We start from the raw sequence: 14,480 nt of genomic DNA on the forward strand, positions 1-14,480 counted from the left end.
ATTGAAAAGTGGTTAATCCATCAGCAGATTTGTATTCAGGCAAACGTCCAGCCACATTATTATTATGATTATTATTATTATGGTTATGGTTATGGTTATTGTTATTGTTATTGTTATTGTTATTGTTATTGTTATTGTTATTGTTATTGTTATTGTTATTGTTATTGTTATTATTATTATTATCATCATCGTCATAGTGTTAGCCTTAAGGTGATGTTAATTTTCTCTGTTTTCCAGAATTCCTGCCATATGTTTTCCAAGTCCTGTCGCTGTTACTGGAGATTCGACAAGATGAAATTCCTTCTCCTTACATGGAATTATTTCCCCTCTTGCTTATGCCTGTCCTTTGGGAAAGAAATGGTATAATCTTATTTCTCTCCTGTTTGTAATTTGATCAATAAATCAGTTAGACTTGTTGCAGTTGTTGCATTTTAATTAAAATGCTGTCATACTTTTGTGTAGGAAATATACCTCCCTTGGTACGACTACTTCAAGCTTACATACAAAAAGCAAGCAAAGTTATTGTAGGAACAAAGGAAGAGGTAGGTTGTGTTGCAATCGATTATAACAAACAGCCAGCAATGGGATTGTTCTTCTTTTTTGAAAAGTTAAAAAATTCAACAGTTGTAAATTCTTTCACCCATTTGTATCCAACTCTCAATGAAAACTTGACAACCATGATTTTTTTACTCTATGATGGTGTGATAGCTTCGTTTCAGTCAGGTTATAATGGATTGGTCCTCTTTAGCTTAATACCAACCTTTAGATTTGATTTCACGTGCATCTTCAAGTTTTCTGTTCAGAGAATGCCAACATAAAAATAATATAATAATAATAACAATAATAATAATGATAATAACATTTTATCATAAAACGTCGCGCATGAAGCGAATTGCGTAATTACATTACATAAGAATAAACCCTAGTAAAATTGCAACTTATCAACTTGATGGGGACTGGGCATTACGTTTTAAAATTACTTTGAATTTACATTTTTAAATTACTTTGAATTTACAGCCTACAATTTCGATGTGATAAAGAGTTTACTACAGATAATTAATAATGTTGGAAAATATTCTGCTAGAGACCGTGAGCTTTAAAGCACATGTAGGGAAAGAAACTTTTCTTAAAGCGCTCTGTTTTAGTTTATCACGATTTTGCGTGACCTGTCGGGAAAATGCATGGGATAAATAATAAGGTATAAATATGAATAACCGAATGGTATGATCTAATGGGCGAGTGTGAAGTACAAGGAGTCCCTATATATGAGAATAATTATTGCCCCGCCGGGTTTTGGCCTCAGGGCCAAAACCCGAGGAGGCAACCTAGAAGCCCCTGCGTAAAAAGGGAAAATATGTAAATTAGTATATAAATTGGTAGGTATTTTATAGGGGAAAGCTCGATTTGCTCAACCGAGCGCGCAAGGTGGTATCGGTATTGCTTAACAGGGCACGCAAGGTGGTATCGGTATATTTCACCGAATTCGTGAGGTGTTCTGGGTAACTTGAGTCATAAGGCAGAAAGTCTCAAGAAGTATCAATATAGCTATTGAAGTGAGTAATTTTTGAAATTTACAGTGATTCCTTTTACTTTAAAAATCAAATATTACAGTATCTGATAGAAAATCATATTGCCTGGGTCACAGATCGATTTTTCAGGCACAAGTCATAAACAGGGGCGACGATTTGTCAGACACAAAAATGAAATCAGAAACTGGAGCAACAGACTCGGCCAGAAACTGCTACTAGACGAAACATCAGAAAGCAAAACCATAGTCTCAGTATCAACAGTTTCGAACAATCTTCGATCATTTTTACAACAGCTATTCACAGATAATGATAATAATAATAATCAGCGATCCTATTTTATGGTATTTCAAAGTGCCGTGGAAAGAACCACATGCATGGATCAAAAAGATGACGTCGAACGGAATGTTGCCTTGAAGTCTTCTAGTCACTGAATATTCCTGTTCCTGTTTTACTATCATTTTCAAGGCATTACGTAAATTGCTTTTCAATTGATAGGGTATCAATAAACGTTAATGAAAATTGAAAATACATACTGTTTGTTGTTGCCCATCCTTTCCTTGCATCTTTCACTTTCATTTACATGTAAAATGATATGAAGAGATCACAATGTACAGCACACATTAATTGGAAAATACCTCAACTGCCATCCGTATTATCTTATGCGGGGGCAGATGTAGTGAAAACTATTTCTAGTTAGAATAAAAGATCCGCGAATTCGCTACATTCCTCACGGGGTAGGTTTGTAGTTACGTGTGTAAAACGCTTCGAACAGTCGTAGATTTGCAGGTTCGTTTTCTAGTGCAATGGTTTTGATTTCGATGCCTTTGTAGACTTTGTTTTGGCACTTCGAGATGTGTTACTTCACGGAGGAGTTATCATTGTTCAGGTGTTCTCTTACTCGATAGTGGATAAGACGTGTAGTGCTCCGGATGTAGTGTTTGTTGCAGTGCTGAAGAACCTTCCAGCACATCAAGAAAACAGCCTCGAACTCATCAAGTGCATTCAAGCCGGCGATTTCACCACCAACAAAACGCAACCATATCCATGCAGCCTCGATGTGGTATCCTTCTACACTTCAATACCCATATAAGAAGCCATTACCAACGCCACCGACAGAATTCACACCCCAATACTCCAGCTCGCCAAACAAGACATAATAAGCCTTGTTACAGTCACACTAAACAACATGTACTTCTCCTTCAATGATCAAGTTTTCCGCCAAAAAGAAGGACTAGCTATGAGTTCTAACATTTCAGGCATTGTAGCCATCCTATTCATGGACAGACTAGAAACCATTGCCCTCTCTTCACACTTATCTATCAGGAGATATGTTGAAGACATTTATCTGCAGACAACTGGTGAGGAAATGGAAGACCAATTCCACTATGCAATGAGTAATCTGCACCCTAAATTGAAGTTTGAAATTGAAAAACCAAAAATAACACCCAATGGCCTCTCACTATCACCAAAGACGGCAAAAGCCCTTTTGAATTTTATATTAAAAAAAACAGAAAAGAAACCATTATTCGTTCACCACCAATCAGCAATACCGAAAAAGGTAAAGATCAACTTCATTCGTAATGAGCGGAAACGCATCGAAGATAAATTCTCTTCAAAAACGACAGCCACAAGCATCAAAACATGTTTGACGACCTCCTCCGTCTTAATGGATATCCTGAAAACACCATAGACCAAACGAAGCACTCGCAGAACCATCAGAAAGACCCTCGACCTCTCAACACAGAATGGTCGTACCTGTAGATCCCATATATCTCCGAACGTCTCAACTACAGAATCACTAACATTTTCCGAAAAGAGGGTACACCACTCCAGTACGGTTTGCGCACAAGTCACACACCCTCCGGCGAGCCCTCTCACACAACAACACAGAACGGACCACGAGAGCCAACTGCACTATTTCCTGCACCAAATTGTGCTTATTACTTAACGCTGTTTACCAAATCACGTGTAACAACTGCAACAAACACTACATCCGGAGCACTACACGTCTTATCCACTATCGAGTAAGAGAACACCTGAACAATGATAACTCCTCCGTGAAGTAACACATCTCAAAGTGCGAAAACAAAGTTTACAAAGGCATCGAAATCAAAACCATTGTACTAGAAAACGACCCCGCAAATCTACGACTGTTCGAAGCGTTTTACATACGTAACTACAAACCTACCCTCGACTCCCGAGAGAAATGTAGCGAATTCGCGGAACTTTTATTCTAATAATTATAACATATATAGACTCTTTGTACTTTGACACTCGCCCATTAGATCATACCATTCGTTTTATTCATATTTATACCTTATTATTTATCCCATGCATTTTACCGCCCCCCCTCCAAACATTCTTTCGCTTTTCACACGTTTTTACTTTACAGAATATTTTTCTTATCCCTGATGATGCCGTAGATCGGCCAAAGCTTGGATTTTAAACGATTTTAACATTAAATGTACAGTACTGTAAGGCCTCAATTGAACCTTTCCCAGTTCATTTAAAATGCTACTGAAGGACAACAGCCAACGATTATTGACTTACATCGGCTGTTATGAAAAAAAGCGTTACCGATTTATAAAACAGAAACACAATCGTTGTTCCCAGAGGACGTGTACATCAGTGTGACCATGCAACTGGAGATAAAACTGATAAGTGAGCTGCAATCCCAAACGTACTTAATCAACAGTATTTTAAGTTGTTGCTTTGTTCTCATCAGATGGGGCTGTTGGGTGTTTTCCAAAAACTTATTGCTTCAAAGAGCAATGACCACGAAGGATTTTACCTTTTGGGGAGTATGGTGGAGCATTTTGAACCGTGAGTCCTTAAGTAACGAACGATGTATTCAAATTGCTCTTTTTTTTGTTTAAAACTAAGCTAAGAATATGAAAATTATTAGTGCTCAATAGAGGCAGCCGGTTTTGTCCTATTTCTGAAACAATCAGAGAGGGATTTGATAATTGAGCAATCTAAAACAATTGAACAGTGTAGTTTTGTGGCCTAATTTTAAGTACTAAATGTTCGTCTTTGATCGGAAAAATGAGGTTTTGGGGGAAAAGAAATTCCTAATTTTTTTAAAAGCTTCCAAAAGTGTAGTCCGTCCATAAAGTGTCTTTTATCGTGGACTCCCTAGGCCTTAGAGTTTTGAAATGAGCAATGGCACTATAAAGGTGAAGTGTTTGTTTGAGCAAACTTGCGTTATTATCATTTTTTTTCTCTCTCTCTTTTCTATGTTTTTTTTTTATTTCTCTTAGGATGTTTTTTTTTCTTGTCTTACAGATCAGCATTTTCAGTCCATGTCAAGTCCATTTTCATAATATTATTTCAAAGGTTACAAAGCTCAAAAACAACAAAATTTGTGAAAGGTAAAGTAGAGATTCAACTCTCCAGCCTATTGTTTTAAATAAGAATTCTCCAATTTAAAACAGCCTTTGCGACCTTTCAAGTTGCAAAAATAGTGGAGACACTTCACCTTCTTGGAGCGCTATTAATTTACCTATTATCTCTCACACTGCAGCCCCCCTGCCCCCCTTATCAGTGTTGCTAGCAAGACAAAAAAATGTTGGAAACTTAAACAGTCAACATTGAAATGGGGAGAGGGGGGGGAGTGGGGGGAGTGGGAAAGTGTCTCAATTTTGTCTCAACAATTTTGCAACTTGTTGTAGCTTGCAATGGACGTTGGCCTCCATTGGTAGCTAGTTCCAGTTCAATACTGAGAATACGAATATGGTCTATTTACTCACGCTGTCGGCTAAATAAAAGGGTTTCAGCAATAAAAGAAAGTGGATTTTTTGGGGGGATCGATATCCATCCTCTTGCAGCCAAATTCTTATCCCTTCGATAGTAATAAGCCCCCGTCCACACGTATCCGTATTCGTTTTTAAACGCAACTTTTTTTCTCCGTTTTCAAAAGAATTCGCATCCACACGTAGCGTTTTCGCATCGTTGTCGCCCGTCCACACGTATACGATGAATCGATTTTAAAACGTGCTTGACGCATGAGTAGTCTTTTTAACGATAAGTATTTGGGCTAGAAAGTTGTCCCACCAAGCGCTATAGTACGTCCAGGTGTAACCCAAAATCGTCGAGGTCTTGCCGTGCAGCTACCAAGTCGTTTCAACCCTCCGCCTCTTGACGCCAATAGTGAAATTATAAATTTGCTTGAAAACAAGCAATTAGGTTTGAAATAAGCCCAGGTCCAAATACTGAAGACAAGACAAGTGAAACGCCTGTCCGCCATCTTGAATAAGTTGGATTTGAACTATTAGTGTGACGTCAGCGTTTTCGAAAAGTTCCCTTTTCGTCTGTCCAAACGTACACGGGAAAACAGCGTTTTCAAAAAGTTCCAGGCTGGAGAGCGTTTTGAAAAGTTCCGTTTTCAGTGATCGTTTTCATCGGATACGTGTGGACGGAAGCCTTATCCGTAAAGAAAAAGTTGCGTTTTCAAATGAAAACGGATACATGTGGACGGAGCCTAGTTCTTTCCACAACCAATTATAACCTATTATGTTCCTAAAAAAACACGCGAATATTAGTTTTACCAGTGCTGTTCTTTGGGTTTAATGTACTAGCATTTCAGTAGAAAATGCTCGTATTTACACATCACAGGAACTAGGCTAAAACGACTATGGAAGTTACATGTATCACTTGATGTTTCTATGACCTGTCCGAGTGGCTACTTTCTTTCTAATATTTAATTTTTGCTCACAATAACTACAGAAAATGAGAAGAAATTACTTTCTTTCAGCCCAAAATGCGATCAGAAGACGTCAAAAGCAAGTTGTGCTTCCCATTGAAACAAAACTGTTTTCCTTAATTCAGAAACTCGGCCTTTTTGTTTTCTCGTTTTCCAAGGATATGATAATACCTCTGGGAAGCTGTTTCCGTTTTTGTTGGGGACTTAGTACCGTCAAAATCAAATGTTGGTTAATATATCTCTGTGTTCTGTGAAGAATCTGCCTCAGTTAATTTTATTTTCTTCATAGGCTTGTTGGTGTTTTTTTGTCTGTTTTCTGCCAAGAATGGTCCAAGTGCTCTTATGGAGACTGTAGATTCCATTCAGCAAGGGTGAGAGAGGACATAAACATGTATTTATATCAGTCTAATAATAATTAATAATAATAATAATTGTCCCGGCTAATCGCCGTCGCAAGTACAGCAACGACGCAGCTCAACAAGGTCGAACCGAAAGCATCTATATCAAAATGTCATTTACACAGCTGGAAAATCATTCTCAGTTGTTATGTGGCCGTGATTTTGCAAATGAAAGACTCTTGCTCTGCCAATTTGACGTTTAGAGCTCATAATTAACAAAATTAAACAAAATTACCTAAAATAGCGTGACCTAGCCCCTTTAAGTTCAGTTAATTTTTTTCTTGGAAAGCTATCAGAGGCTTGTGGTGATAAAGAAGTTGCAAGGGAATTTGAAAATGATCAACATGTCAGCCTCAAAGCCAATGTTTCTGCATTCCCTTTTAGTTTCTGCAATTATTCTGGGTTTAGTAGTTTACCAGTAACCACATCTCTTCTCAGGGGGCTATTTACCTAAAACATCTACCATGGCACTACAATGATATACGGTACCAAAACAATATTGTGTACTATTAGAGCTACATAGACAACTTGAATCTCCTGGAAAACAAAACGCAGTTGACAGTTACGGAATAAAGCGCTGTGTTACTGCACTACCACACGTACGCAATGTGTGCCTATTTTATTTCAATTTAATTACCTTTTTTCTCTGTGTGCAGACTTTTTGGAAATTTTGTGCAAAGAATTTTAATCTGTGATGTACAGAAGGTAAGATGATTTAGTACAACAATTTAATTATCTTATTTAGTGCATTTATCCCCAATCCAATTTTAATGCTTCCAGGATGTAACAACAGTTCAATATTTATTTCAGAAATATTTTGATTTAAAGTATTGGCATGGCCTGCAGGTAGTTGATGCTAACTTGGTTGGGCCTGGCCCTGTCTATTTAATTTTAATTTGCTACAAAATTTTGTTTTCCAGTTCAACATAAATGCAGAGAGGATACTTGCATTTGTGTCTTATGTTTTTGGCAAGGTTGATGATAAGATTTCAAGCGATTTAGAAGATGATACTTTCGTTACTGAAAATCTTGAGAACAGAAACAGAGGAACCGTCTTCTAGAACACTCAGCAATATCTTGCATCATTGTTTTTTTAGCACTTAACCTGTGTGTCTTTACTCTACTTTCTTTGAATATTTAGCGTGCAACTGTTTTTTGTAGATCATGATTGTTATATTAAATTTAGGTTGATATTGGCACAAGCGAGAAAGTTGACATTTGCTCTTCTTGACAACATAATGAAATTTTAAAGTTTCGTGATTTTTGTACGGTTTTGTCAGTCATAAGGGGTACAAAACCGAAACTGAAAATAAAAAGCCCCTGTGTCATCCGTGCAGCAAAAGTTATCGTACGGTTGAGACACTACTTTATCACTGTCTTTCGTTGTCTTCGGTCCCTGTAGGGAAACCATCTGATGGGTCATATCAATCGCTATTAAACAATCACCCAGTTATTCAAATATTGGTGGTAGAAAAAACAAAAACAGATGGTTGAAAGTTGGCAGAAGTTTGAATGCCACTGGTGATTTTTTTGTTGTTACAGGTTTCTGGGACAACAGAGAGAAGGATTTGTGCGGTGGGAATGATAAAGTTGCTCACAGACTGTCCCGCATTCTTGAAAACTTATGACAACCTTTGGTAAGAAATTTTCTTACTTATCTGAATACAGTGTCACTGTCCCGACCCTCCTCTTCCCTTCTCCCACTCTCCTCCCCCCCCCCCCCAAAAAAAAAAATCCTGCCCACATTGAACACCACAGCATCAAATATTTCATTTGATTGTGAGCAGATGTCATTTGCTTGGATAAAACCGCGAAAGTTGTTGTCCCCATATGGCATTTCAGCATTGTATGGTATTGTTGAAAATTCGGGAGTGTAACCTCCAAAGGAACTTCAATGTTTTGGTGACCTTAAACTAATTGGAGTAACTGCAGAATACCCGGCCTCTATTTTGTTCTTTTAGCGACATTCTTTGAAGAACGAGGCATTGATATGCAAATAAGTGGACGGATATTTTGGAGTTAAGCACAAAAGGGAGTCACAATACAGTGTTTATGTCCAGTCTCAAGTCTGTGAGGCTTGCAAATGCCCATGCGGGTCTCCCATTCATATTTAATTTTATTTCTTGCACCAGTAATGAAATGTTGAGGAAAGAGTTGTTAATCATCTTTTGTTCTAAATCATAGGGCGCCCTTGTTACAAGCGTTGATTGAATTGTTTGAGTTACCTGAAGATGACTCAATTCCAGATGATGAACATTTCATAGAAATTGAAGATACTCCAGGTTTAATGAAGACTACTTTGCTTCTTTTCTATGAAGCATATTGCTGGTTTATCAGTTGATTAAGACATTTGAAGTATGGCCTAACAGTGTTTGTGTTGTTTTCAGGTTATCAAACAGCCTACTCGCAGCTAGCATTTGCTGGCAAAAAGGAAAGGGATCCATTCTCTGAGACAGTTCCCGATGCCAAAATATTTCTTGCACAGTCATTGCAGAAATTGTCATCAGACAATCCTGGGAAGGTTAGATACTGGATTTGTCTGTGCTAATGTTCGCTCCCAAAGGGCCGAGGTGGGATCCCCGGGCTTTACAGAGAAAATAATACGTGACTGCGGGGATACAAATATTATCTTAGAGTGGTGATAGTGTGTTTCATGAGGGAGCGCGGCAAACGAGAGAGAGACATGAGCACGAGAAAATAAAATTCATATCGGAATCCATGCGCGGTCATGTAATGTTTTTTTTTTTATGATATAGATAATAAAAATCCAAGTCTGAGACATCTCATATTTAATTTTAAGAGCAGGCAAAAAGTGATCACCTTGACTGAGGCCGGTACTGTTATCAAGAATATTGAAATCAATTTGATAAGCATTATAACGAGAACGAAAATGAAAAGATAAAGAACGTTTACGTAAGATACAATTTTTTATTCATGATTCCAACGGCCCGACTTCGCGCGTGAACAGGATGTACTAATATTTTTGGCTGACATGGCCGTAGCCATGACGACATCAATGTCCTCACATGTGACAGGTAAAAATCGTATCTTCACTTTGCGCTACGAACATATCAAATTGTAGGAACAAGAACAATCCCCGTATTTCATTGGTATCTATATAATAAATAATATTTATTTCTCCACACAGATTGTTGACAAGATAAAGTCGGAACTGCATGCAGATGCATTAGGATTCCTGCAAAAGTACATTGCAGCAGCTGGCCTGACATTGAGTTAAATTCGAATGGCATTGAATATACTGAAGTCATCCTCTGAAGTCAAGAGCTGTGACACTTGTTTAAGAATTTCTTCTATCAGAATCATCTTAAATAAACACCACCGCCTTCCTAGACTTCTCACAAGTTCCATGTTTCGTTAAGCTCCCACAAAAATTTACTTGGGACAATGTGAATGACTGCGCTTGGGGATTTTAATGATCCGATTTTATCCCCAAGCCTAAACTGAGCTAATTAAAGACGCCGAAAATTTGAAAATTGTATGTGGTAGAGTTACATCGCCATAGATAACGGGCATAGATTATGCTAACAGATGAACAAACTCATGTTTAAAAGAGAAATGCTTTCTGTGTAGTACGTAACCATCGAGATCAGCAGCTGTTAGATGCATAAAGATTGCTATATGAGATCTAAAGAATAGTTTTTATGCACGGTACAATAGACAAATGTTGAAAACGAACAAGTAAACACTACTGTCCTTAGTGGTATGTGTTTCCGAGGCACTTGGTTGTTTACCGGTACCAAGTCTCATCCGACCCACATAAACCCAGAAGCTCTGGGAAACAGATTGTTACTGATGGTAACTGCTGATGTCATTAGGCCTTCATGTCTTCATGCTTGAAACCGATTCTTCAATTCGACCCTTTCAAGGTAGTTACTGTTTAGTGGCCTCTCACAGTAACCAATTGTCTGTCATTGGTAGATTATTACTGTAGTCAAATAGTCCTGTGTTTTTCCTCAAAAATTTCCTGTGTGGAGCAAATGACTTAAATGAAGTGAAATAAAAGTGTATTTTGCAGACCAAAGTTTTCGGCATTGAACAATCATGATGGACTTAAATGTAATGTGAGCAGTGATCTAACCCGCTGTTTACAAATTGAATGATCCTGCATGTGCAAACATTAAGGCTAAACAGCTATAAGTGTGATTACACCTCGCTTGGTGACGAGGCGTGGTACAAATTTCGAGGTTCGAGGTGGTGGGAGTAAAACATTCCTATAAAAATAGCGAACAAAGGGAAAGGGGCAAATCTTGTATTTATCATTTGAATAAAGAGAAAAACAGCATGGTTGATTTATTGTACGGTACGCGACTTAATTGCGAGGTTTATCATCGGAATACAAATGTATAGCCGTGTGCAGAAATGTTTCTTTGTCTAATCATGTTAAGTTTGGTGCTTAACATCTGTAACAAATTTAAAGATCCAATTAAAAAGACTCTCCCATTCTTTTTAATGTGCAGGGTTTACGCTTAATCATAGGACGATAACGAGTTTTACTTTCTGAGCACGCGCACTTAAAAAATGTCTGCCTCCAAACCTTATGCGCATGCTCAGTGCGGAAAATTCGAAGTCGTCCTCGTCCTCCGATGTAAAGGTCCCTAATGCAACAATTTGAACGTCAAATGTTTCTAAAATACCCGTTTGTTTGTTTGTTATTTATTTGTCCGAGCAGGTTAAAGTATTGGCAGCTATTCAGCTGATTTGGACCTGCCGCTATACGCACCCACCGATATACTCACAAAGGCCAGCCACAACACCGGGAGCTTCATCCCTTACTCTTGTCGAATAGTGTGTGGGTTCTTTAACGTCCCTCAGGGAACTTCTGAATACGAAAGATATTTGTGAGACGGGGCCTACGGTTTATAGTCCTTATCCGAGAAGACTTGTAAGTCTAACCATTTGGAGATGCTTTTACAACGCATCCGGAATTTTTATAGAACAAGAAAAAAAAAAGGGCGAATCATACGTAGCTTAAAAAATACCGCGAAAGACCAACGTTCTGGCCAACGTCACAGAAATTGTGACACAGCCATTGTTGTCTGACATGGCCGCGGTAAGACGTGTTTCTTCGATATGCTGTTTGTCGACGCTTATTTTAGCATACCTATTCATCTTCAATTGAACGTTTATTCGATTCAACCCTATTTGGATTTTTTCTTCAATGCAGCGCCTTTTTATAGGTTTTATTCTCCTAGGAGCCTTGGTTTTATCCACATTTATCTTCAGAACTTATTTGTCATCTAGGATGAGTTACTATCCGAATTCTTCATCATTCTTCCATCTTACAAGAATATTTAGGAGTGGTGATATAAGTACGAATCCCGGTCCTGACCAATGTTCCGTGTGTACTCATACAGTTGCAAGGAACCATCGTGCTCTCTCCTGTGACATTTAACCAGTGGTGTCATATCAAGTGCGGAAAGGTTAAACCTAGCGAGTACAAGAAACTACAACTTGTCAACAATTTTTCTTGGAATTGTCCCGCCTGTTCACCGCTTCCTCTAACGACACCGGCTGGTTTACATCATAGTTTTAATTTTTCATCTTCAACTGAGCGAGATAAACATTCGCTCGACTGCATAGTACTGAGTGCACGCTCTCTTCGTAATAAGCTTCTGGATTTTCAGTCTGTAGTTTATGCTGGTAAGTTTGACATTGTCACCGTTTCAGAGACATTGCTCGACGGCACAGTGTTCGATCATGAAATCTTACCTGCCTACTGGATATACAATTTTTCGGAAAGATCGCGTTGATCGAAGAGGCGGCGGTGTGTTAATGGCCTTCAAATCTGACATTACTGCCTGGAGAAGAAATGACTTTGAATCTGACTGTGATCTATTATGTAACCTGCAATCAGGCTCAATTGTTTCGCGTGGTACGTATTGTGGAGTTGCGCGCAGTAAAATCATGATAAGTAAGCTTAAGGAAAAATGGCACGGGTCCGATAAAAAATGAAACAGTTCCAATCATTTTTGTAAAGAAACACTGAACTTTTATCTGTTCCGCTACGGGACCATAGGCGCATATGGTCCCGTAGCGTAGTGGAACCGTTCCACTCTTTATCGGACCCGTGCCATTTTTCCTCTGTCGTGTAAGCCGGGACACACTAGGCGATAAGTCGCTGCGACACGTCGCGGGGACAAGTCGCCGCAACAATTCGCCTTGTGTGACACGGTTAATTTCATGAAAATCATTGTCGCTGCGGCAGAATTTTGTCGCCGCGATCAGTCGCACGAATTCAAACCAGTTTGAATTCGTGCGACTTATCGCAGCGACAAAATTAGCGAAAGAAGCGTTGTCGCATCGTGTGTACACTTCAATTAAGTACTGGTTAGTCGCTGCGTGACTGACCCAAAATAGTAATCCCATTGGGAACAAGTTTTCATTTGCAACAATGAATATTCAAATTTGGATCCGTTTTCTGACATCAAAAAGTAAGTGCATATTACAATCCATTCAGTTAATTCGTTCCGATCAGCATGCCGAAGCGCGTTAGGAACCCGCCTGGCTTTTACGCCTCGTTATTCGATGACTTTCGAGCTCCCGTTCAATACTCTGCATTTTTTTCAAAGAAGACGCTTCAAAACGAAGAGGAAGTAGAGAAGCGTAGAGAGGCGTCTCTTCTCATTGGCCGTTTTTATGCTAGAGACGTTAAAGTCGTCTGAGACGTTAAAGTCGTCTCAAGACGACTTTAACGTCAATCTCGACCCCAGAGCTCTTCTCTTGACCGAGGTAGAGAAGAGCTCTGGGGAACCCTGAAACAAAGTGTCTTCTCATTGGTTTTCGTGAAGAACAATCAAAAGCGACTCTAATTGGTGCATTCATGTTAGCACGAAGAGTGAGCAGGCGCTGTAAGGTTCAAATAGCCAATTTTTGGCTGTAAGAACCCTACGGCGCATGTTCTCCTACACAGGGTTTCCCAGAGCCTTGGGTCGATCCGAGGCTCTGGTGACGAGAATGACTTTAACGTCTAGTATAAAAACGAGAAATAAGACAGACGCATTTAACGTCTGACGACTTTAACGTCTTGTTTTAAGTGCGTCGTTTAGACGCACTTAACAGACGACTTCAACGTCTCAGACGTTAGATGCGTCTAGCCTAAAAACGGGACGCCCTAACTTGGACGCATTTAGCCCTGAGTCCATTGTTAATCTGCACTTCGTTCCTTCCTTGCTCTCTTGGTCGACAAGACAAACAAGCCATGTGCCGTGGCTAAATCTAGTTCCTCGTCCATCGCCAAAAAATGCTGATTCCTAGACTGATTTCTGTCACAAAAAAATATTTGCATCTGTCCTTCCAGGCGACGTCGAGACATAAATTTGAGAAGCTGCAATTCCGCCACGTTTATTTGCTCATATATTCGTGTGTTAACGTTTATTTGGTGCCGAGTTTGCTCGTGCCCAGTGTCTTCCGATAATAGAACCTAGTCATTTTTTAGCAAAATCTTGTTTTTGTCCGTTAGTTTGTCTACTTTTATGCGTCCCGTTTTTATACCAGACGGCTTTAACGTCTCAGACGTCAAATGCGTCTTGACGACTTTAACGTCTCTAGCATAAAAACGGCCACTTTTAATGTAGTTTACCGAACCGAAAAATGAGTCTAAAATTTTACGTGTGCTTAGGCCTAATAACTGAAACGAGGGCTTATAGGCTTAATCAGTAAATGAATGCTTTCTTCTTCACACACTCTCGTGAAAAGTGTGGTTGACCGAACCGCAAAATGAAAGCAAAGGAGCGATTGCAGAATACCCGGTTTAGGAACGGAGTTGTTTATATGAATATCATATTCTTTACCATGCCACTGCAGGACTGCGGTGGCAGTTTTTTAAGTAAC

General features: G+C 39.0%; 1 protein-coding gene across 1 annotated transcript in view; it reads left to right on the forward strand.

Moving 5' to 3' along the window:
* The window catches only part of LOC138045685 (exportin-2-like), a 52,612-nt gene extending 41,680 nt beyond the window's left edge, over nucleotides 1–10,932 (forward strand). The window contains exons 23-32 of the mRNA XM_068892271.1: nucleotides 238–360; nucleotides 463–542; nucleotides 4,255–4,352; nucleotides 4,815–4,900; nucleotides 6,521–6,602; nucleotides 7,286–7,334; nucleotides 8,172–8,266; nucleotides 8,814–8,911; nucleotides 9,017–9,150; nucleotides 9,778–10,932. Of these exons, the coding sequence (XP_068748372.1) occupies nucleotides 238–360; nucleotides 463–542; nucleotides 4,255–4,352; nucleotides 4,815–4,900; nucleotides 6,521–6,602; nucleotides 7,286–7,334; nucleotides 8,172–8,266; nucleotides 8,814–8,911; nucleotides 9,017–9,150; nucleotides 9,778–9,867 (935 nt within the window). The 3' untranslated portion in view covers nucleotides 9,868–10,932. The remainder of the gene's footprint in view (nucleotides 1–237; nucleotides 361–462; nucleotides 543–4,254; nucleotides 4,353–4,814; nucleotides 4,901–6,520; nucleotides 6,603–7,285; nucleotides 7,335–8,171; nucleotides 8,267–8,813; nucleotides 8,912–9,016; nucleotides 9,151–9,777) is intronic.
* Nucleotides 10,933–14,480: the final 3,548 nt, after the last annotated feature.

The sequence above is a fragment of the Montipora capricornis genome, chromosome 4 (assembly GCF_036669925.1).
Source record: "Montipora capricornis isolate CH-2021 chromosome 4, ASM3666992v2, whole genome shotgun sequence".
Lineage (NCBI taxonomy): Eukaryota > Metazoa > Cnidaria > Anthozoa > Scleractinia > Acroporidae > Montipora > Montipora capricornis.